At 45.3% G+C, this 22,631-nt stretch overlaps 2 protein-coding genes and 1 long non-coding RNA gene across 7 annotated transcripts in view, besides 1 other annotated feature; 1 reads left to right on the top strand and 2 right to left on the bottom strand.

Annotated features, from left to right (window-relative positions):
- Dscam4 (Down syndrome cell adhesion molecule 4) overlaps positions 1-14,824 on the bottom strand; it is a 43,752-nt gene extending 28,928 nt beyond the window's left edge. For 3 of the 5 annotated variants that reach the window (NM_001144436.2, NM_001274642.1, NM_001144437.2), the window contains exons 1-2: positions 14,651-14,824; positions 4,520-4,913 (exon numbers count right to left, since the gene is read on the bottom strand). In NM_001144436.2, coding sequence (NP_001137908.1) covers positions 4,520-4,571 — 52 coding nt within the window. In that variant the 5' untranslated portion in view covers positions 4,572-4,913; positions 14,651-14,824. Of the gene's footprint in view, positions 1-4,519; positions 4,914-12,276; positions 12,341-14,650 lie in introns of those variants that run through there. The other 2 variants (NM_001274643.2, NM_001043131.3) reach the window with 2 other exon arrangements.
- CG7213 (uncharacterized protein) lies at positions 12,870-21,657 on the top strand. The gene is made up of 4 exons (NM_139938.2): positions 12,870-13,171; positions 13,235-13,932; positions 14,054-14,334; positions 21,315-21,657. Exons 1-4 carry the CDS (start codon positions 12,994-12,996, stop codon positions 21,505-21,507), a joined length of 1,350 nt encoding a protein of 449 aa, NP_648195.1. The 5' UTR covers positions 12,870-12,993; the 3' UTR covers positions 21,508-21,657.
- Positions 14,679-19,856: a mobile genetic element.
- A 116-nt stretch (positions 21,658-21,773) lies between the features above and the next one.
- Positions 21,774-22,510, bottom strand: lncRNA:CR43953 (long non-coding RNA:CR43953). Its single transcript, NR_073919.1, has 2 exons — positions 22,388-22,510; positions 21,774-22,318 (listed from the first exon to the last, which is right to left on the bottom strand). It is a non-coding gene; the product is annotated as a long non-coding RNA:CR43953 (long non-coding RNA).
- Between the last annotated feature and the right edge of the window lie 121 nt (positions 22,511-22,631).

The following is a 22,631-nucleotide window of genomic DNA, read 5'->3' as shown; positions in this document are numbered from 1 at the left end:
TGCCCAAAGGAAATGCGCCGCAAAAGGATGTAGGAGAAATGGGGGAAAAAAAAATAGAAAAGCTGACTGGAAAAAGAAAAGCAAAATGTTTGCGGAAAGTAAAAAGTGTTTGCCGCAAGTTGCAGCGGTTGCCACATGACGACGGGGGAGCACATTAAATTTGCAGTTTTAGTTTTTAAGTCACTTAAGATAAAGTTTCGCCCCCCAACCATCACCCACCAAACTTTGCTCCGCCAGACACGGTCTAATGAAAATTTAATTATCCATCCGAAGAGTGGTGCTTTTTTTTCGAGCATTCTTCTATCCGTTGTAATTGTGAAACGTGTGCGCTTGTGGATGTGGGAGATTTGCAGGTAGGATTTCAATTAAAACTTTGTCTTAGGCCCGGGACAAGTTGAAGCTAATTAGAGCACTTCGCCACTCGCAAAACTGTCATCAAAGTGTCCCACATTTCAATGCGAGCATTCCTGCTGGACAATGGCCGCCATCCATAGCGTCCATTTGCGATGGCCTCGGAAGTCGTGAGCACTCGATTCGATTTGTCAGCCGCGTCAATCAAGGAAGCTTCTGTGGAAGCGGGGCTTATTAATGTAAGTGCCGGGCACATTTCCCGGGCTAAAATCAATTACGGCCCAAGAAGCGCCGTGGAGAAGCTGGAAAAGCTGAAGAATGGAAAACTAAATGAAACTAGCGCTGCCAGCGGCAGCCTGCATCATTATCACGGATCATTAAAAATTGCCGTGAAGCTGAGCTGGTAAAAGGAAATGAATGCGAAGGAGATGGAAAATGGTAAAAGAAAAGCTGGCAAACAGAGGAGCGGAGGACCACTGACAGCCGAGCTGACAAAATGCAAATGAGCAGCGGGAGAAAAAGATTCAGCTCACACTCGACGGCGACTACTCAACGTGAAGATGCACTGAGAAAAAAATGTACAAAAAAACAAGAAATTATATAAAACTATATATTCAATCCAAAACTCACTTTCGTTCAACTTTTGCGAGTAATTGTCATAAATTTTTTTTGGAGTCATTTTTGTAATTTGGTAGACTTTAGGTGTGACAGTGTAGCCGTGCTTAATTACGAAGAATATCCAGGGGATTTGGAAAACAAAAAAGCAAAACCATGGAATGGAGATTTAAATTCACATTACGTTTTCTTCGCCGGAACAAAGCGAGCGGAAAAATCTTTTCGAAAAGTGTCTGCAAATAATAATGAAGTTGCCAGTTTCCAGTTGCCGCTTGCTTCAAAGCGCTCACTAAATCAGAAAAACTTTTCCCGCACGCCATTTAAATGAAAACGCAATTTCGCGACAGCAAAGAAGAAAATCGCCGAGCAACAAGAGCAGTAGCATTAAAGCTGATTTGCATATGCCGTGAGCGTGGGAAACTTGTCTTCGCTGCCCCTAAATCTATATACATACTATATATATATATATATATATATATCTTGTGATGTGGCGGGAGTGCTGTTTGTTTTGGAGGCGGGGAAAGTGGCAGGAAAATACAAATGTAACAATGTATACCGTCGTGCTCTTATTTACACTTTCACAAGATTTTTCGGAAATATTTTAAAGATTTCCGTTGGAAAATGCGACTGCAAAGTGACAGAAAATAGAGAAAAGACTACGTCTTACATAAGTTAGTTGTTTTTTAAATGTTTATAATATCTGAATTTATAAAACTACAAAAATGGTTTCAAATGTTTAAAATTGCCTATGGTATATTGGTTTAAAGTGCCTTGCAGATTTCATTTAGCAGCCGAAAAGTAGGCACCGTTTAATATTTAAAGTAGCACACGGATCACGGAAACATGGCGAATGAGCGATGGCGGGCGTTTGCTTTTGGGGACTCAGTGTATTCCGCTATTCCTGGTATTCCGGCTGCTCCGAGTGTTCCGTGCTTTCAGGAGGTGGCCCTCAAGTGCACGCATTTTTCTGCTTAAAAGCCCCGACTAATGCGATGTCGAAGCGAAATCTTCATCTGTCTGGGTGCGCAACAAAGCGGAATACTCCACGGATGAGGATGTGGATGATGTGGTTGTGGATGTGTGTGTACCCGGATCCGGGCTAAGTGTAAAGTGTATTTGCTTAGGTCAGGACACGTAGGGCGCACACCAGCCACGGCTTTCAGCTCCAACTTGACTTGCTTTGACTAAACAAGCTGAAAAACAGGAAAATTGCTCAAATTGAAAGCTTGAATGTTTTAAAACCGAATTGTATCTGGCCAAGGCAATCTCATTATTCATTCCTGCATTTGCCCAGCATTTTGCAGCTGCATTTTTGTGCGAAAATAATTAAGCTGCGTTGCCTGGATGTGAGTGGTGGTGGGCTTGAGCATGTTTTATGCCGGCCTTTTGTGCTCGCAACACTTCCTTGACGAGTGTTTTTCCTCGAAAAGCCAAAGTTATCAGCAAAAAGATCAACGACTCTGTGACCACCCTCCCAGCAAGTCCATATCTACGACCATGTCCTCGTCATCCTTGTCGACCTTTTCCCGCCGCTTTGTATACCATCCATAGCTAAGCTGCGGGCTGATGTTGCTGCTGCTGCTGCTTCTGCTGGTTGAATCCGATGATGTTGCTGCTGACTGTGACAGTAAAGGCCTTTCTTCGCTTGCTGCGTGTTGTTGCTGCTCGTTGCTGCTGCTGTTGCTGCTTTTGCTTTTGCTTTTTCTGCCGCTCCTACTGATGATGAAGCTGATTATGCTCTGCATGCTTTGGACTTAAGCCCGGTCTGCTCCTTGGACAATGTTGCCAGGTCCAAACAAAAGCCAACCGGCTGCCTTTGGTTCTTTGGGGCTTGTTTTTGTTTCATAAAATAGCAGTCAGCAATCAGGAGCCAGAAGCTGCATAATCTTGGCCCTCCTGCTGTGCTGTGCTGTTCTGCGATGTGACGAACTGCCAAAAGGAGCAGGAGAAGGAGGAGGAGCACCACCCACCATAAACCAACCCACTGCTTTCATGCGCTTAGCAAACGTGACATTCGAGGTCATTCACATTTTGAGGGCGTGTTGTTGAACTTGGTGGGAGGAGGAGCGGGTGGACTGCAGCAGGAGCCATACAGAGGCAGAGCAACTCCCAGGGGCGGACTTTGCGGGAAGTAAGCAATCTCCTGGAATGGGCTATCTTAGCCAAAAAGCCAGGGGATTCTTGGATGGCTTTCTTGCAGTGCCACGTTGAGCTTTGCCCACCTGCCGGGTGCTACTCCGCACCTGAGTATTTATTCAAGGCTTATGCATATTCAAGACTCAGTTATATGAATAAAATTTATAGAAATTTTACATATCCTTGTAAGATCTCACGACAAACTTCAAGCTATAAAAAATGCTTTATATGCTTAAAAAAAAAATAAGCTCAGGAAAAATTCGAAAATAATGGGAAAATTATAGAGTATTTTTTATGACATGGTTTTTCTTTCTAAAATTTTTTCCCTGAGTGCTCAGCTTCTGTAAAACTTCTTGCACTCCTCCAGAGTTGTGTATTGTTGAATCCCGGGTTAGTTGCTCCTGTCCGCAGCTTTATGCTTTTCCCCTAGTTGCATGCACAGTGGTGGTGCAGACGGATTCGGTTGCTAAATGCCGTGACACATTAGACAATGAGGATCTCTAATTATGGCTCGAAAACTGCAATTAACATTTGATCCAGCCTGTTTCGTATGGCTGCCACGAGTGTATTGGTGAGTGGGTTCCGTGGGGGTTTAGTGGCTCCTTCTTTTGTGTGCTTGTGTGTATGGCTTGAAGTGTCGAGCCACGCCAATGGCAGAAAGTTTCATAAATGGCGCTCCTGCTACTGCTGCTGCTGTGGCTGCTCCTGTGACTCCTGCTGTTGCTTGCTCCTCCGATGTCCTGGCCTGGCAAAGTTTCCCTGTTGACTCCGTTTCTTTGAGCGCCCCCCAAACGCAACACAAACAAAAACAAAAGTGAAACGTGTGCCTTTCAATAATTCAGTTTTATGGCACAAACTCCGCAACTTCGCAACCAGCCTTTTGTCTACACGCGAAAGTTGAGGCGGCAGTCGCTCATTAACGGCGATATATGTGCATATATGCACCTATATGGCGTTGCGTTAATTGAAATGCTTTTCGCTTTTCAATTCCAAAGCACCAACCAACCACACACAACCCCTTTCGAGAATCCTTGTTCCTTGCGCTTATGTTGCAAATTTAATTGCATACTTTTGCGGGCAAGGCAATGAACTATAGACTGAATGGTACCTTTTTGTGGCCAAAATTAATTTCTGGTTTGTAACCCCAGAACGGATAAGGATATTCAATTAATTTGCATTGGGTTACACTAGGCCATATCTTTTACGATACCAAAAATTGTGGGCGTGGCCTATAGTGCAATGCAATGACGAATGTAATGAGGATTTCAAGGATTGGGCATATAAGAAGCCAGTTAATTATTCAGCATTTTTAAACCTTCTAAATTTAAATTAAATTCTTATAGATTTAACCCTTCTTGGTCCATCGATTAGGTTTCTGTGTGTTTTTTATGGAAACGAAAAAAAGAGAAATACTCACCTCTTATGACATATAGGATCAGGATGGCCTTAAAAAGGCTGTGTAAATCCATTTTTTATGAGCACTAATGCTTTCCATTACATTTTTTATGTTTGGATTTTAAATGCCGAATTTCGCTTGATTTGTTTGTTATTGCTGTCGTTTCAGTTCGCGTTCGCTCTGTTTGTTTCGGTTATTTAATTTCTTTCTCACATCCACAAATGCGTTGCTCTGATTGAAGCTGACTGAAAATGTTAATGGTTTTCTGGCACAACTTTGTTGCTGCTGATGCTTTTGTTATTGTTGTTCTTGTTGTTTATTTGTTTTTCGAATTACGCGCCACGGAAATTAGAGTTTCGTATGCATTGCGAGAGATTTATGCTACCAGTGATTTTAATGCTCATGCATCCATCGCCTAAAAGACAAAATCAAAACGATTGGTATATCTAAATTTAAGGACTGAAAACAACATAGGTTTGAAATTTTTCCCTTTTTTATTTTTCGAAGGTAATTTATAGATGTAGTGGAACAGATAGCATTCTCCATTTCATGGAAATGGCTTTAAGCTGCCTTGAAGTGGTTACTATGGAATGCTGCTGCCTTTGCTTTTGATTTCACTTGACGACAGTCAGTCAACTGCGATTCCCATGTCAGCGTGTATATTAATCATGTCAAGTCAGCTCCACAAAGCACCCAACCAACCCATCCCGCCCAGCTGAACCACTGGGGGATCCACGAGCTCCATAAAACGGAACAACAGAGTTGGGAACACGCAGAAAAATAATTGCTAAATTAAATAAACAGTCTTAATGAAAATAACTCTATTCTAAAGGCCGACTTTTAAATAAATATTCTATGAACTTAAAGATTTTATAACTGCCGCCAATATTAAAATAATAATATTTAATAAATTATAAATATTTTAAATATTTGTTCGAATTTTTCCTGAGATTTTTAGAATTTTTGTTTAAAAGATCCCTTATGTTCCCTGAATCTAGGCACCCGGAAAATGAATGGTGTTGCTCTGACTCCCTATAGTTTTCCCACTTTTCCGGGTTTCGGCTTTTGCGCCCCTTTGAGCGCATTTTTATGCGAGAAGATGAAGGCGAAAAAATTATGCATCAGCGCGAAATTGGAGCGCCATAAGTTGCCACTGAAGTGCTGACATCCTCATCTGAAGTTGAGGCTGCAGCCGAGTATCTGGGTGTGCGGATGCGACGACGAGTATCTGGTGGATGCAAAATATGACAAAAATATGCTAAAACACGCGTGTATGTTGGAGTCCTTTCAGGACATCACCACCCCATTCAACTAAATCCCCCCACATTGTATTGCCTGGCTGGCATTACATTAACTTTGCCTGTGGCCAGCCATGACAGGATCCCAAAAGCCAGACGACTCCCCAAGGTAAGCTTCTGGACATTGTAGAGAAGAAAAAAAAACAAACTCGATAAAAAGGAGAGCAAAAAATGCGCCAGGAAGCGAACGATATTTGCCGAAACTTGAAACTATGCAAAAGGGACAGGAACAGGACAACTTGATACGATGGAGATAAAAAAAAGGAACGTATAAAACTGTCAATAACGATATTTTTCCGGGTGCAGATGGTGTTGGACGGGGACTACATGGATGTATATGGATGGGTATACGAGCGGTAACAACAAAATGCCGCTTAAGCAACATGGAAATTATGCCCAGTGCGAATATCATCAGCAAACTGCTGGAACAACAGACAATGGCTGTGGGACAGCCAGCAAATGGGCGGGAAATGAATGGGAAAGTCACGGGGGGAAAATGCTGCTGCTGAAAATGCTTCGTTTATTTCCTTCGTTACTTGTTGTATTTTTCTTCTCTCGTCCTTCTTGGTGTGTAAAAAATCATGACTTGGCAATTATGCGGCAAATGTGCGCACTGGGCTATCCAACTGCCGGCACGGGCAAACACAGCAGACTCTCTTCGCACACACGGCAAGCGAACAGACATAAATATTACGCATACGCCGCATTGCACTGCCAACGTTTGCTAAATTGCTGGCAATTAGTTTAAAGTGCGACAGCAAAAAATCAAAATTGCTGACCTAAGCAGCTTACAACGGTAAGCAATGCACTGCAACACCGTGTTCCCCAAAGCTAAATCCAGTGGAAATCTCATTTAAAATGTAGGAGAAAGAAAATAAAGCTAGCAAATTTAAAAAAAATTAGCCTATAAATTTGTACTTATTAAATTAATATAAGCTAAACTACATGACGTGTAACTACCATCTATGCTTAAAAAATAATGAAATGGTTAAAATTTATTAATATTCATTATAGTCAATATAATCCAATCGTGATGAAACTCATACTATAAATCTACCGACGGCAATATCACGCATACGCCACGTTGACGAGCAAGCAAACCCGTTCAAGGCGAGACATTGGTAGTTCTGAGATCAAACCGAATTGCCTCTAAAGAATTCACCGAAGGACTAGACATTAAATCAAACATTTAAATGGACTTCGATGTGTGAGCAAACTTTGTCTGCCACCCAATCACAAAAGGGGCACGATTGCATCTAAGTGGAAATACTCTTGTGAGCCGCCTTTGTAAGCGGCTTCTTCTCCAATTTCAACGCCATTCCTTTGATCTACTGTTTCCTAGCCGTCTTTGCCAACGGCTTAAACACTTGAAGTCAGCTTCGATTTATTTATATTACACTTAACGTTGTCTCCGTCTGTGAAAATTTGTGCCGGGGAAATGCATTGAAGGCTGCCCATCCATCCATTCATTCCATCTAGCTCCTCGTGTGATTGGGTGGGAATGAGGAAGGATGAGGATGTGGACGGGGAGGTCAAGACAAGTGCAATTTATAGACTTCAACGCTTGGCCGGCTACGAAGTTTTCTCGTCTGGTCTGGTGCCGTATGGCAGCCATCGTCTGCCAAATACGTGATTTATTTTAATAGATAATCATTATGCCATCGATTTCTATCGTGTCTGGAGTCTGTTTCGCTTGTTGCATGCCCCCATTCGCCCCTTTATTTCTATTACCTCGCATGCTACGTGCGTCAATAAATCAAAATCAAATGGCTTTCAGCTTATTGTTTTGCGTGGGTAAATAGAAAACATGTGCGACCTGCTGAAGCCACGTGGAAACAGCGAAGCGAATGACGCAAGGGGATTTACTTTTACCTTTAAGTGGGTTGCAAGTAGGTTACCCAAAAAAAAAGTTGTTCGTTATTTGTAAGTAGCGAAAAAATGGCAATGTATTTGCATCACATACATCTAGAGATTTAAAAATGTGGCATAATCCTTTAAAGAATATCTCTTATCTCCGTTTAAGCCCCTGTTAGCATTACATTTTCTAAACCAACAATTACTTTAACCCCTTTTTGCATTCGGCACCTGAAAACACAACACTTTAAGCTCTGAAGCTGCCACAGCCGGTCATAGTTCACGGTTCATTCACATGGCAGATCCGCTCTTGCCCTCTCCTGAGCCGTATTTAAATTGTGCCATTATGCACAACCGCCCCCCTTGCCACATCCCCCCTGGACCTCCCTGGACCCCCTTCGGATCCCTTTAGACCCCTGCGCTAATGACTTTTTACGGCGTCTCTGGCGGCTGCTGCTGCTGCCGGCGAAGGCACAAAAAATCAATAGAATGCAAAGGGCCTCTGCATGGGAATCTCGGCTGGCGAAACAAAGGTTCAGAGGCTAGAGGATTGTGGATAGAGGCTATGGGCTATGGGCAATGGGATTGAAAATGCAGTGGCTCGGGGACACTGAACATCTAGCTGGAATTGTAATGGCCAGCCGTCTGTCGTCTGTTGCATTGTAATTGTAACACTGGCCGACCGGCTGACCGCGAACAAACAAACAAACAAGTAAAGACTCAGCACGAAAAAAATAAACGACAGAGAAGTGGAAATAGAAACGAAATGAAAATAAAAAAATAGTAGGAAAATCAATAAAGCAAAAGCATGAAGCAACAAACAAACAAACAAGACCAGCGAAAAACCAGCGAAACGAAGAGAAAGAGTGCCTGAAATGCATAACAAACTGTGAAATAAAAAGCCAGCAACAAAATTGTGCAAGAAATTATATGCATATACATATATATATATATGCATATATACAGCATAGAAAGCAGAGGAGGTGCAAAAAGGGGGGCCTCTTGCACTGAAGTGCACATAAAAATCATTTAAAAACAGCAGCCAAGCAGACGGACAGAAGGAGGAGGAAAGAAAAAGGCTCTTTCCCAGGCTTTCCTCCCGTCCCGCCAGATTTCCCTGGCATTTCCCAGGCTTTTCCAGCTGGGCCCAAGGTAAGTCGTGATTCGAGGGACGAACGGGCAGAAAAATTGAGTTCAGCAAGAGGGGGGGATGTACACAAAATGGGTCTAAAGTCATAAACTTTTTCCACATAGCAGCTGATGCCAACATCGGTTACAGGCAACTGTGGGCTTTTTGTTTTTGCGCCATAGTTGCTCAGTGATTTTTCCTGGGCCCGTTACTATGGCCTTTTGTTTCCTGCTGGCTAACGAGCCGAATATTGGGTTAAGTAAAATATGTACCGAATGGGAAATAAGGAAAAATTCAGCTCGAGTACCTAAGTGGAAAATATTTTTGAGCAAACCGAAATAATGATGTGGCCAGGGAAATGTAAATTTATCAAGCTATGCAGATATTTTCGTTTCTCTTCGTTTTATTTTGTTTTTTTTTTTTTGTAAGCCAGAAATAGCAGAAGTGTGGTGCGACTTCGGACGTTTTTAATTATTTTTATCTTGACTGTGGCTGCAAAGGATTTCCCCTTCGGGCTGCCAATCAAATCAACTTCGACCTCTTCGAGTTTGCGTGTCTCAGCGGAACTTTGGATGGAACCTATTCACCCCGAAGAACTGCACATCAATCATGAGCAGTCAGTCGACCCGCAGCAGTAATAATTTTGAAATGCCAGTTCCCCGCCGCTTAAAATGTCACACGCCAATCAAAAGCATGTTTGCCTGCATAAATAAACATCCAGCGATATTCGCTTAAGTATGAATTATATATATGAAGCCCAAACAAAATATCATTTCTCAACTTTTGGCAACTTTGGAATTTGTTCTTCTTTTGCTTATACCTCGACAATCTCGTCTCAATTTCTACTGCATATGTGCGGGAAAATGCGGGGGAAAGTGATTTCTTAATTTGTTACAGAAAAACTTTAACCTCCCCGCCTGGCACATGGAAAGAGAAAACCCCTTTACTCAAGACTCTACCCCACATTTCTCTCGGTTAAAGTTGAAAGCAGGAAGGAAAGTTTCCCTTAGTGGGGTCCTCGGAAAAAAATCGTACGTGACTTTTGTGGAAAATGATGGATCAGTGAGTGGGTGGGTGTAAAAGTGAAACTTGTGCCGCCTTCTAATTAATGTCAATAGCGTTGGCCGGAAGTTATTTGCCCCATGGGTTCATATTTCGGAAGATTGCGCATACGCTGCGTGGTGTCGATTCAAAAATTGCGTATACGCACTGCGGGCAGCTGTTGCAGTTCGCTGGCCACCCAAAAATACATAGCGAGAGAGAGGGCAAGAGAATGAGAAAGCGAGAGAGAGAGAGAGAGAGCAGGCCACGATGACCGAAAATTTAAATAAACCAAAACTCGATGCCGGCTACTACTATTACTACAACTACTACGCGCGTGTGTGTGTGTGTGAGTGCATTGTGGTCACTTCCGCTGTGAAACGCATGAAATACGAGCCATTTTTACTACTACACATCACAGAGGCTGCAACATGCGACATGTGTGTATGCGGCAATCGATAAATTTTGTGTGTGCAGCGCAGGAAGAACAACAACAAAAGCACAGCCACTGCACTATAAGCCAGATATGCCAGATACAAGGGTATATGTAAACACACATACATAGGTATGTGCACATACATATACAACATACACAGCGTGTGAGTATCCGCATGAGTATATGCCGGCACAGACAGATTTATAGTTTGTCATGGCGGCAGCGTCCAAAATAGTTGCAGCTTCTCTCCCGCTCACGAGGCATCCAGCACTTTTCGTTCATAAAATCAATAGGCCTCCCCTACACCATCACCCCGTTTTCTCTCACTGCATTAGCCGGCCGGTCTTGCCTTGTATATAGGTAATACGTATATGTATGTATATGTGGAGTACATGGAGTGCACGCAGCGCTGCTAATTGCTTGCATGCGAAACGTAACGTAACGTAACGAAATGAGAGCAAGGAGCCAGCTTCCAGATGCCCTGGCACAAAAGAAATATAAATAAATGCCATTTGTCCTCAACACAATACGGGGAAAATGTCAAACAATTAAGCGGCAATTAGCAGAAAGCTCGAGAGTGCCAGCAGCAGCCAACCAGAAGACCAGAGGACCGAACGACCAAAGGACCGGAAAAGGGGACGACTGCTACGTGAAAGCGTTGCTAAACGTGTCTTCGGCTCGTCGAAAGGGGGTTGAATGGAAAGGAGAAGGGGAAAGGAGCAACGACCAAGGGGCAGGCAGGAAGAAGCCAGAAGCAAAGGAAGCTTGGCACTCAAGGCAGTCGAGGTAGTCAGGCAGCGGGATTGGATTATGCCTTATTGATGAGCCCCCAGGTGGAGGAGTAGGCAAACTCAAACACGGACGGACTAAGGCCATATGGAACAGTACTTGGGAAATTCTTACAAGGACAGTACTTAAACAAGTCTTTCACTTTCAAACGTTTCTTTAGTTAAAAAAAAACCTAATAATATTTAAATATTAGCCAACTTATTTTAATAAATAATATTATAATATTAATTATAATAATAATAAATATTGAGTAGGAAACTTTACCTTTCCCAATAAATTTCTGAGAGTTTACTTCTAAGAGACTTATAAAACTCAAATCAATTTTAAAATTATATTAATTACACCACATAAACAAATAACAAAAAAAATCAAAAAATATATATATTTAAAATTTGAAATTTTTTTTTGGCATATACAAAATAAACTACACCTTAAAATGTTATTTTCATCACACACTCAACATAATCACAATCACTCCCGCTGCACAGATGGCTGCTCCAAAGTCTCCCAAATAAACCCATTCAATTTGTTGATAAAACACACTTATCTGCCCGTCAAGCCATCAACAGCTAAGCAAATTTGCATGCAATTTTCCCTCACGAGGGGGAAGCACCGCTTTTCCACTTGATACGTGGGGCAGACTCGGGAAAAACTCGAAAATAAAAAGATGGAAGCACGGTTGTTGCAGTTGCATTTGCTGTTTCTCATCGGGTTTTAGCACGTTGTTGCAATTCAATTTATTTTCAATTTGCGCGCATGCAAGGCGAAAAGTTGGGAGGAGGTGGGCTAAGCACCTTTAACACCGTTTTCGATTAGACACACAACATAATCAAGCGCGATTTGGCGGATTTTTTCGTTGTCTCAACGGCCGGCTCACGTTGCACTCACAGGCACCAATACACATTTGCCCGGCACTGTATATATATCTATGTATTTGGATAGAGGTACTTGTATATGTATATGGGGGGCATGTACGAGTATATGTGGCACGCACGTTTGCCGCTTCTCTTGTTGCTGTTGCAATGCAAATTGCGAGTTGCGAACTGCGAGTTGCACTTGCGACACTGACAACTGACGACAACACAACTGCGACGGCGCGCTCTTCGGTAGAGTTTCCTTCTACTTTCTTTTTTTTTTTTTGTTTTTTTTTCGTTTTAATTTTCTCTGATAACAGCAGGAATTATGGTGTCTCCCTCGCACAGTGCTCCATCTCGCTTGCTCCAGCACTTACTCGATTTGCCAGAAGCCGAAAGGAGCAGACAACAACCGCACGCGAGCAACGTCGAACAGCAACTGAGTCCTGATTGCGCTGTCCCGCAGGATTTTTGTGCAGATGCAGGTTGCCATAGCGGCCACATCGCCATGTGCACCACCAGCTACATTCCACCCAACACCCACTAGCCACCCCTCCCACCTGGCTGTGGATGCTGTGCGCAAGTGCGCAGAATCCGCATCCGAAGCGGCATCAACAGGAGCGTAGTAAACGCGTAGTAAATTGGATCGCATTCGGCTTTCATTCACAGAGATTCTCTCGTCAATGTTCTGATCACCGAGATAATTATTGTTTAAGTTTTATGAATTATTTTTAAGGATTGAAAATTCTTAATGGCAAATAGTCTAAGTAAAATGCTATTTTAAAAACTGATATTATTATAAGCTAAATATTAAGATGACCAGAGTTACTTGGAGCAATTCCATCAAGTTGAAATAATATTAATAATAATATTTAAATTAATTCGTTTTTTACGAGTATCGATTACAAACACTAAAATATATTCAGGACTATCGAAAACCAGAGTTTCCAACTCATCTAAGTCCTTCTAGTTGACGTGTCAGAAATTAGAGTTACGGAAAAAGCAAATTTATTACTCAGCATTAATTTGTTGGAAGAATATTTACTACTTATTTTTAAAGTACAAGCACTAGACGAAGTGAATCATCTTTAGACATGGAGGAGTGCAACTTTATGGAACTCATGGAGGAGATGGCCGTGCAGTTTACGATGAACAAGGAAGAACATCAGCTCTTCGTTCACGACTCACGCATGATATCCCTGACCATTCAGCAGCAATTGATCATGGATGGTGCGGTGTTCAAGGACCATCTGGGACAGCTCCACAGAACAGGTGAGTAAAGTGATCGTGGTCCAATCTCTTCTAGCATAGTACTCACATGCGCCGAACGATCAGCCTCCTTTGTCAACAAAATGTACTTGGACATGCCGCTGAACTTTGAGATCTTTCTGCCCATCCGCCTGCCGGAGGCAGTGGTTCCCACCTACGATGAGAATAAACGCAGTGTGGAATTAACCAGAGCCAACTGCCAGCACCCATTCTTCTTTGGGAATGCGGTAAATGTCAAATGTTTGAACCTGCTGCTGCAAAGCGAACTGCAGCGAGCCATTTCAAAAGTGAAGACGGCATCATCCGTATGCTCGGGTCGGACGTACGACATTAAGTACTCGGTGCTGACCTTCAACGACGTGCCCTTCGTTCACCAAGTGGTTGCTCTAGAACGCAACAGCAACCGGCAGCGTTTCATTCGCTTCGACTTCATTCTGGCCGTGGAGTTCGATGGCGCAGAAATGATACTGCCACATTACTATCATGCGCCGCTAATTAACCGTTGGATTGCCTACGGCAGGATGACCGTTGACGAGGATCCCAATCCGGCGGAGTGGGCTGTGCTGGTGCCCAAGTGGCAGGACTCCACGCCCGGTGCCGCCCTCATTTCCCTCAACTGCATGGTCATGCTGTACCGCCTGATGAGAGCCCAGCAGTGCTACTGCTTCGCCCTGCCCGGCTCCATCAAGTTGGCCTTTGTCATGGCCACCGAGGAGCGCGGCCTGGACTTCCAACAGATTAGCATCGCAGATTTGACCATTACAGTGAGTATTTTATAGATAATAGCTAAATTGGTTATATTTATATTTAAACTTTGGCTTGTGTATATATGAGCTTTCGATTCATTTTTAGATATTCCTAACTTCTACCTTCCCCCCCACTTAGACCATGTTCCACCAGGTGTTTGGCAACCTGTACAAGGCGGTGGCCAGGAACACCATCGGCGAAGAGACCACCAAGAGCAGACGCTTGATGGCCATACGGAAACAGTTGCTGCGCGCCCGCGGCATATACGCTATGCTGGCGGATGCGGTGCTGCGAAATTCGATCTCGAGGAATTTTGTGAACGCCTACTTCAGCTACATGGACATCTCACCGCCGCCGGAATGCTTCTATCAGTCCCTAGTCGAAGTGCAGAACAACGACAACAAATTGAAGAGGAAGAGGTAAAGTTCTTAAGCCTGCAAAGTTAAATTGACCAGAACGATGGGTGGTTTTAGCGCATATAGTACTTTCAAATGGGTGGGGGATAACAACACCGTGGAGTGGCTTCCCTTGTTGATTTTTTGAAATTTGAGCACTACTGTAAATTGGTCGAGCAGTTTGTGGGAATCCACCCAATCCTCCGTATCCGAATCCCCCAGAGCACCGCCATCGTCTTAGTGTCAAATCTCGGTAATTGTACAACTTTAATGCCACAAAAAATAAGTGGAAATGCCAGAGCAGTGCTCACACAGACACGACACACACACACACACGCACACAAAGAACTGTGAGGAGACGGTCGAGTTCCCGCGTATTTCGCACGTCTTTTTGCTGCGCTGCGCGAATTTCGTCATATACGAGTCCGGTCAGCCGTAAACTGCAACATAAACCTGCAAATCCACTCTGGGGTTTGCGCCGCGTTTCTGAGCGTCACGGTGTCGTTCCGGAATTCACGAGTGATCCAGTAAACTGGTAATAAATCAGATCAGCTGCATCAGACAATACAGCTGATAGCATTGCCAACCTTTCGCAGTCGACGAGCTGGTTAGACTGGCGTTGCCAGATCAGCGGTGCGATCGTCATTCGGCCGCGCGCTCGTTGGGCGCGAAATTCGAATTCAAATTCAAATTTGAACTAATTAAGTTGAACAAAAATTTGAAATATAACCTAAGAACTGAAGCTAGTTCTATTTCCCACGGAGCGCTGGGGACCAACAAGCCAAAGTCCCCCTTTTATATCTGATGGACAGAACAGGGGGGGGCAGTGCCCCCGCCCCCAACGACCCGTTTAGGAGGAGTGGTAGGCTATCGAGATCCCCTATAAGAGGAGTCGGAACCCAAATCCAGGGAGGGGGAGGTGAGCAAGCAGGCCCCCCGCCGCCGAAAGCTAGCGACTGCAGTGCAGCTGTGGAGGTGGAGACTCTGGCCACTACAGTCTCCACGACAGCCACAAGCCTGAAGACAATGGATTTCATCAGCGTGCCGGCCCAAAGGGCGGGAGCGAAGTCCCCATCAGGATCGCCGCATCGCTCGCCAGAACTGACCACGACGCTCCAGAATGAGGACCTGCAGGGCATCCTGGACATGATGAAAGCCAAGATCACCGCCATTCTATCCTCGTTCGAGACTAGGCGTCACGTAACCAGCGAGGATAGGGGCGTGCTAGTGGACCTATCGGCGCTCAATAACAGAGCGATTGAGTTACAGGAGGGTATCAACAAGAAGCCCCCACCAAGGAGTACTGCCACACAGACTGAGGCAGAAAAGACAAAGCGTAGCCAGGTGGCGCCACCCAGACAGGCATTACCGAATGTGCAGGTCCGCAAAACGGACAACCATCGATCTGCCGCGAAATCCACCGGGAAGGCGTTACCCACGACGGCTGACTCCAAACCGGAAAGTTATGCGTCTGTCGCCAAGGACGCTAACAAGGACGAGGAATGGGCTAAGGTGAAGCCCAAGCGCCTGCGCAAAAAACCTGAGGCGCTAATCCTGAAAAAAACGGGTGAGGTTACGTACTCGGATATGCTCCGGAAGATGAAAGCAGAACCGAGTCTGACCGAATTCGGCAAGCACGTGCGTAAAATAAGGAGGACGCAACAGGGAGAACTACTTCTTGAATTAGAAGGTAAAGCCTCGGAGGTCATCCCCAGCTTTAAAAATGAGCTAGAAGCGACGCTCAAAGAGATTGCTTCGGTTCGCACGGGCGCGCATAGGACTGCGCTAATCTGCAGCGGACTAGACGAGACAACGACGGCTCAGGACCTTCACAATTCCCTGGTCTCCCAATTTCAGGGCATCCGCCTGGAACCAGAGGATGTAAGAGGCCTTCGCAGGATGCGTGACGGGACCCAGATAGCCTCTGTGCTAATGTGCGCGAACGATGCCATTGCGGTCATCAACCGGGGCGTTGTAACTGTGGGATGGTCGCGTTGCCGCATAGCCCAAGACGTCCGCCCAATAAGATGCTTCAGATGCCTCGAATTCGGCCACCGAGCTCCCTACTGCAAGTCAGTCGATCGCTCTGACTGCTGCCTACGGTGCGGCGAGCATGGGCATAAGGCAAAGGGCTGCGTAGCCCCACCAAGATGCCTGATCTGCAGCAGTGACGTGGACAAGAACCACGCGACGGGTGGTTTTGCATGCCCCACCTACAAAGCCAACACCAAAGGAGCTAATAGCCGTCAAAATGATGCCAGAAGAAATTAACATCATCCAGCTCAACGTTAACCATTGCGCAGCAGCACAGAACCTCCTGACTCAAACAGCGAAGGAGCGCCATGCGGACGTAGTGCTTTTGAGTGAACCATACCTACCTGGTGTGGGTAACTCAGGAGTGCTACTCGATGAGACAGGCAAGGCGGCCATTAAATGTACATCCAGGTTATTGGTAGAGGAGTGGGATACCGTACCAATGCGCGGCATAGCATACGCCAAAATTAGAGGAATCCACTTCTACAGCTGCTATGCTCCACCTAGCGACAGTCCCGAGCAATTCGAGGACATGCTCGAAAAGCTGGTTAACCATGCAAGTGGGCGCAGACCAACAGTCATCGGAGGTGACCTCAATGCCTGGGCTACAGAATGGGGCAGTCGAATCTCTAACACAAGAGGACGAGCAGTGATCGATGCCATGAACCTGCTAGATCTCGTATTGCTAAACGACGGGTTCAAACCGACGTTCAATAATGACAGAGGTACATCTTTCATTGATGTCACTTTTGTTAGCAGAGTTCTAGTGGCTGGCTCGAACTGGATGGTCCATGAGGACATAACGCTGAGCGACCACAACCTAATCACGTTCGGTGCCCGAACAATGAGGCCGTCACCCAAACAGCGAAGATGTGCGCTAGGTCCGGTATGGGACATTAGGAAACTGGATGAAGACATGCTAGCATACCAGATCGAGGGCATGGAGTCCATAATTGGACACGCGGAGACCATGGTGACAGCGCTCATGGATAGGCTTAGAGCAATGTGTGATGCGGTGATGCCGAGAAAAAGGAACACGAAACGAAAGCCCCCTGTCTACTGGTGGAGTGACTCATTGCACCAGCTTCGGACGGAATGCATCAAGGCGAGGAGGCAAGCGCAGCGATCTAGAGGGCAACCGCACCACTCCCAGTGCATTGAGGTATATAAAGCGAAGCGAACTGAGCTTAAGAACGGCATATCAGCAGCAAAGGCGAATGCTTTTAAGGACCTGATTGATAGCGTAGACGACGACCCCTGGGGTCTCGCCTACAAAGTCGTAAGGAAAAAACTCAATTCCGCTGGTGCAGGATCTCCTCAGGACCCAGCCGCCCTGGCCAACATCGTGTCGGAACTATTTCCAAGCCAACACACGTTATGGCAACCCGCTGTTGACCCCCCCGCCTCTGACTTCCCGTGCATCACGTCATGCGAAGTCGTCGAAGCAGCAAAGAGGATCAGACCGAACAAAGCTCCCGGCATTGATGGTATCCCGGGCGTGATCGTCAAAGCAGCCGCCACCGCAAGACCGGAGGTCTTCAGGGATACATTCCAACAGTGTCTGCTGGACGGAGTCTTCCCCAAGCGCTGGAAAAAGATGAAGCTGGTCCTTCTGCCGAAAGGCAAGGGGCCCGCAAATGTTCCACGCAGTTACCGACCGTTGTGTCTGTTGGACATTGTTGGCAAGCTCTTTGAGCGCATACTGTACGCGCGCATTGAGCTAATCACTGAAAGTCCTACAGGCCTTCAGGGCCAACAGTATGGCTTCCGAAAGGGTAAAAGTACGCTCGACGCTCTCAAATCCGTAACAGACGCTGCCAGGAAAGCACTCGACGGTAACCGATGGTTAGGCGGCAGTAAGAAGTACTGTGCCATCATCACGCTAGACGTCAAGAACGCATTCAATACAGCGAGATGGCCCATTATCCTCGGGGCTATGCGCAACTTGGGCGTTCCCGACTACATACGAGGCGTAATTGGCAACTACTTCAGGGACCGTGTGTTATGGTACGTAACAGAAGATGGTCCAAGAAGCCACCAAGTCTCTGCAGGCGTTCCCCAAGGGTCGGTACTAGGACCGATCTTGTGGAACATTATGTATGATGGAATACTGAGCATTAGCAAGCCCAGAGGTGTGGAGCTGCACTGCTTCGCCGACGACGTTGCGATAACAGCGGTCGCCAAGACAATACCGGAGCTCCAGGACATAAGTAACGTGGCAATCACGGCGGCCATAGAATGGCTCGAGAAAGTCGGACTTAAAATAGCTGCGCATAAGACCGAAGTAGTCCTGCTGAGCAGCAGAAAGTCCGTTGAGTGCATGCGTGTAGAAGTCAAAGGAGTTGAAATCGCCTCAGCAGAAACGTTGAAATACCTTGGTGTTCTAATAGACCGAAGGCTCTCGTTCAAGGCTCACGCAAGGTATGCCAGCAAAAAAGCGGCAATGACAGCAGCAGCCTTGGCGAGAATCATGCCCAACGTGGGAGGACCCAGACTGCCGGCTAGGAGACTGTTAGTGGCGGTTTCAAAGGCAACGCTGCTTTATGCTGCGCCTATCTGGAGCTGCGTTTCCACAAAGAAAACCTATCTAGATAGTGCCCGCGCAGTATCACGGACAATGGCTCTCAGGCTAATCAGAGGCTTTAGAACCATATCGGACGACGCAGCGCACGCTCTGTCAGGCATTACACCCATTGACCTGGACATAAAGGGCAAATACCTTGCGAGTGAGGGATACACTCAATTAGAGATCAAAGAGTGGATTCGAGGAGTATGGCAGACCAGGTGGCAAGAGTCACAACGGGGACGCTGGACTTACAAACTCATTCCGCAACTAACGGAGTGGGCTGATTGCGAGCACAAAACGGTGGACTACCACATGACCCAGTTCCTCACGGACCATGGCTGTTTTCGAGGGTACCTATGTAGGTTCCGCCACGTGGATACAGCCCAGTGCCTTTATTGCACAGACGCAGTGGAAACCGCAGAGCACATCCTACTGCACTGCTCCAGGTTCGCCGAGGAGAGGGCGCAACTCGTGGCGCTCGCTGGGTCACCTCTCAGCCCGAGAGGCTTGGTTGCTGCTATGATGGCGGACAAAATCGTTTGGGATGGGGCTCACGTGATCATCGTCACCATGATGAAGCGTGTCCGTAAGGACGAGATGGCCAATCGGAACTATAGATAAGGAGTACCCCCGTATGTTGGCGGGGCAAGAACTCTACGACTGGTACGCTCAGTTGGTCGTAAAAAGGCGCTGCTGTGCACCGCAAAAGAAGATGGTGTGCAACTTGGCACCACATCCTGCTCACCGATGAAATACCTTGACTGGCAGTCCCGGTGAGCTTGACAAGGACAGGAGAGAGAGCGGAGGTTTTTGTTTAGTACGTAGGCATAAGCCCTCAGCTGAGGGTTATGAATCGTGCATGCCATCCAAGGACATTAGATGGTATCTTTAGAAGATTTCATTTTCCTGCCGTATATAATAATAAAAAAAAAAAAAAAAAAAAAAACACAAAGAACTGCACACAGACAGGGACAAAAGTTAATAAAAGCCAACTAAAAACTAAAGCCGAGTTGGGCTACGTGTCCCTGTTTTGACTTGGCCCCAGAAGCTCCCCGAAATTCCCCCCCTTGTTTATGAGGGGGAAAAAGTTAAATTGCAAATAGCTTGGGCTGGGCTTAGCCCGGGGGGCGTGGCAGTCGGGGGTTGGTGGGCGACATGAAATTTTAGAAAAATTTGCTGTTATTGTTCGGGCAAAACAAAAGGGGTAAAAGGATTTCGCCGAGCTATGCGCAGAAAGGATGAGTTCGGAAAATAGGTGGGTCTACACGGGCCGGAGTCGCATTAAACAGAAAGACACAAAAAAGTTTACCCGACTCACTTCTCGGGGATGGAGCATAAAGTTTTCCAGCGCTTTTCACATTTCATTGTTGTCAACTTTTAACTAGTTTTTTATGTAGTCATTATTTTAAAATGCAAATCGCCAACAACTGCCAGCAAAATACACCCTGAATTGTTTCGATTTAATCTGTCCCCCAAAAATCAAATGCCTTTAATATTATTTGCCGAGTTGCGAATGCTTCGTATGGCCAATACAAAGTGGCCAAAAGATTTGCCGCATCCATCGATGAGTTAATCTAGTTAACTTGCCGCCTGTGCTTCACTGCCATTGGCAACTGAAAAGTGTTTATTGCATTTTCCACTTTTCGTTATTTTAATTGCATTCCCAGATCTCCCACTCTCTTGTTTTTGCACTCGAAGTTCTGCTGTATGAAATGCCAATAAATAAAGTGAAAATGAAGCTTGCAGCTGGATGGGAAAATTATTTGCTAAAGAAAATGGAAAACGAAAAGGATGTCGTAGAAATATATGGAAAGTGGAAGCTCCCCCAGCATCAATCACTGTATTTTGTTAGAAAAATATTTTTTAAACTTAAATTAAATTGAAATTTAACTACAAGAGCTTTTTGCCCCTTCGTCGGGCGTCATAATTTTCACCCACAAAGTAGTGCACAAAAGAAAAGCAGCGAGCTTCAAGTTGGCGATGTCTTTTTGGGGGGCTGAGGTGGCAACTTTAATCAAAAACTAATTATGACCGACAGGGAAGTCCGGCGTGTCTGTGTGTGGGTGGCTGGGTGTTTTATCTGGTAAATTACATTTGAATTATGACAAGAACGAAAACGAAACCCCCAACGCCAAAAGTGATGTGCAGCAAATGAGCTAAGCGATGGCCAAGTGAAATTCGAGTGGCGCACGTTGGGCGAAATTGTGGGAGTTTGACCATTACAAACAGATCGGCCGCAATTTACGCAACAAACAGCGAACTGAAAATTGGAAAGACGCGACGGGCAGGACAACCGCAGGACCTCCAACTGGAGGTATAAGGAGCTCCGGGAGCTGTGAGCTAAGCGGCAACTGGAGACCGACAAAAGTTTATGTGAAAAACAGACAATTAATTTGTTTTGCAGCGCAAAAAGGACACGAGGACAACAACAGGACTCGGGCGTCGAGGACACAGGACACCAGCGGACAGGACACCAGCGGAGGGCCAAACAATTTCGTGCTCGTTGGCAAAGGAAATTTACGTGCCAAAGACGATTGGGAGAACGCAGCTCTGTCCCAAAGAAGTCGAATCCGGACCAACAGGACGGCACAGTGTAAATGGTCAAACATTTTACGCTTTTTGTTTAATTAAAATTGCAACAGGCTACGTAGTTCTCATTGCAGCAACAGGAGGATGGCAAAGAAAATCCGAAAATAAAAACACTGAAAAATATTCAAATATATGCTACATAGTTATTTGGAACTCTGATACTCATCGAAGATTTTTATTTATATTTTAAATATTTTATATAAATAATATTATTGTTGGGCGAAGAATGTACATATCAAGTTGATCGTGCTTTATCTATAACATTTTTTTTTTTACAGTGCAGCCAAGTCAGCGTTTTTCAATTAAGCTTGCATTTCATTTAATATAGGAGAGAAGTCTGCAACATTAGTGCTGCCCTTTGCCGGATATTCTCTGTTTGTGTTTGTCCAGTTATCCTCTATTTGCTTTTGCCGTTGCCAAAGGAAGGGGAATCCCCCCTGGCTGGCTTTTGTTTCTTTGGCGAAGAGAGAAAACCTTTTATAGCGGTTATTAAATTGCTCTTTAAGTGCTTGGCACGGGGCGTAAGCTATTTGCCCTATCCCAGGTTGTTACCTGTTACCTGTCCTCCGCATCAGTTGCTCCTCCAAATCCGCGTACGTGTTGGCATATCAATTCACATTACGGTCCGAATAACTGCATGCATTCATCTGCGCCAAGGAATCCCGTTCATATCAAGCAGGATTCGTCCGGCGGCGGGTAGGGAGAAGAAAGAGGGTGACATCGCCGGGAGGTTGGACAGGATGTCGGAGATACGCTGCCATTGGCACTGACATAACCCCATGTGCAGTGTATCACGTTCCAGTCATTTGGTGGCTGCCACTTCATAATTCAATAAAACAATAAAAGCAAAATCCTTACAAATTACAGCAATCAAATCATACGACTTACATGGGCATCAGTGATGACAATTCAGGGTCTGAATATTTTGCACTTTCAAATATCATTTAGTATGTGAGCAGAAATATTATACATATCATAGGTGCTGAGATTTCCAGGAATACCGGCAATACTATCTGAAATATTAGTTTTTGGAATATGGAATATATATATATTTGGAATATAGAATGAAAAACCTGCTAGGAGCACTAGCAGCACTTCCCTGGAAATGGAGGATATTGCGCTTCCCGAGCAT

Source organism: Drosophila melanogaster, chromosome 3L, assembly GCF_000001215.4.
Source record: "Drosophila melanogaster chromosome 3L".
Lineage (NCBI taxonomy): Eukaryota > Metazoa > Arthropoda > Insecta > Diptera > Drosophilidae > Drosophila > Drosophila melanogaster.
This window is presented reverse-complemented; position numbering and strand designations above follow the sequence as displayed.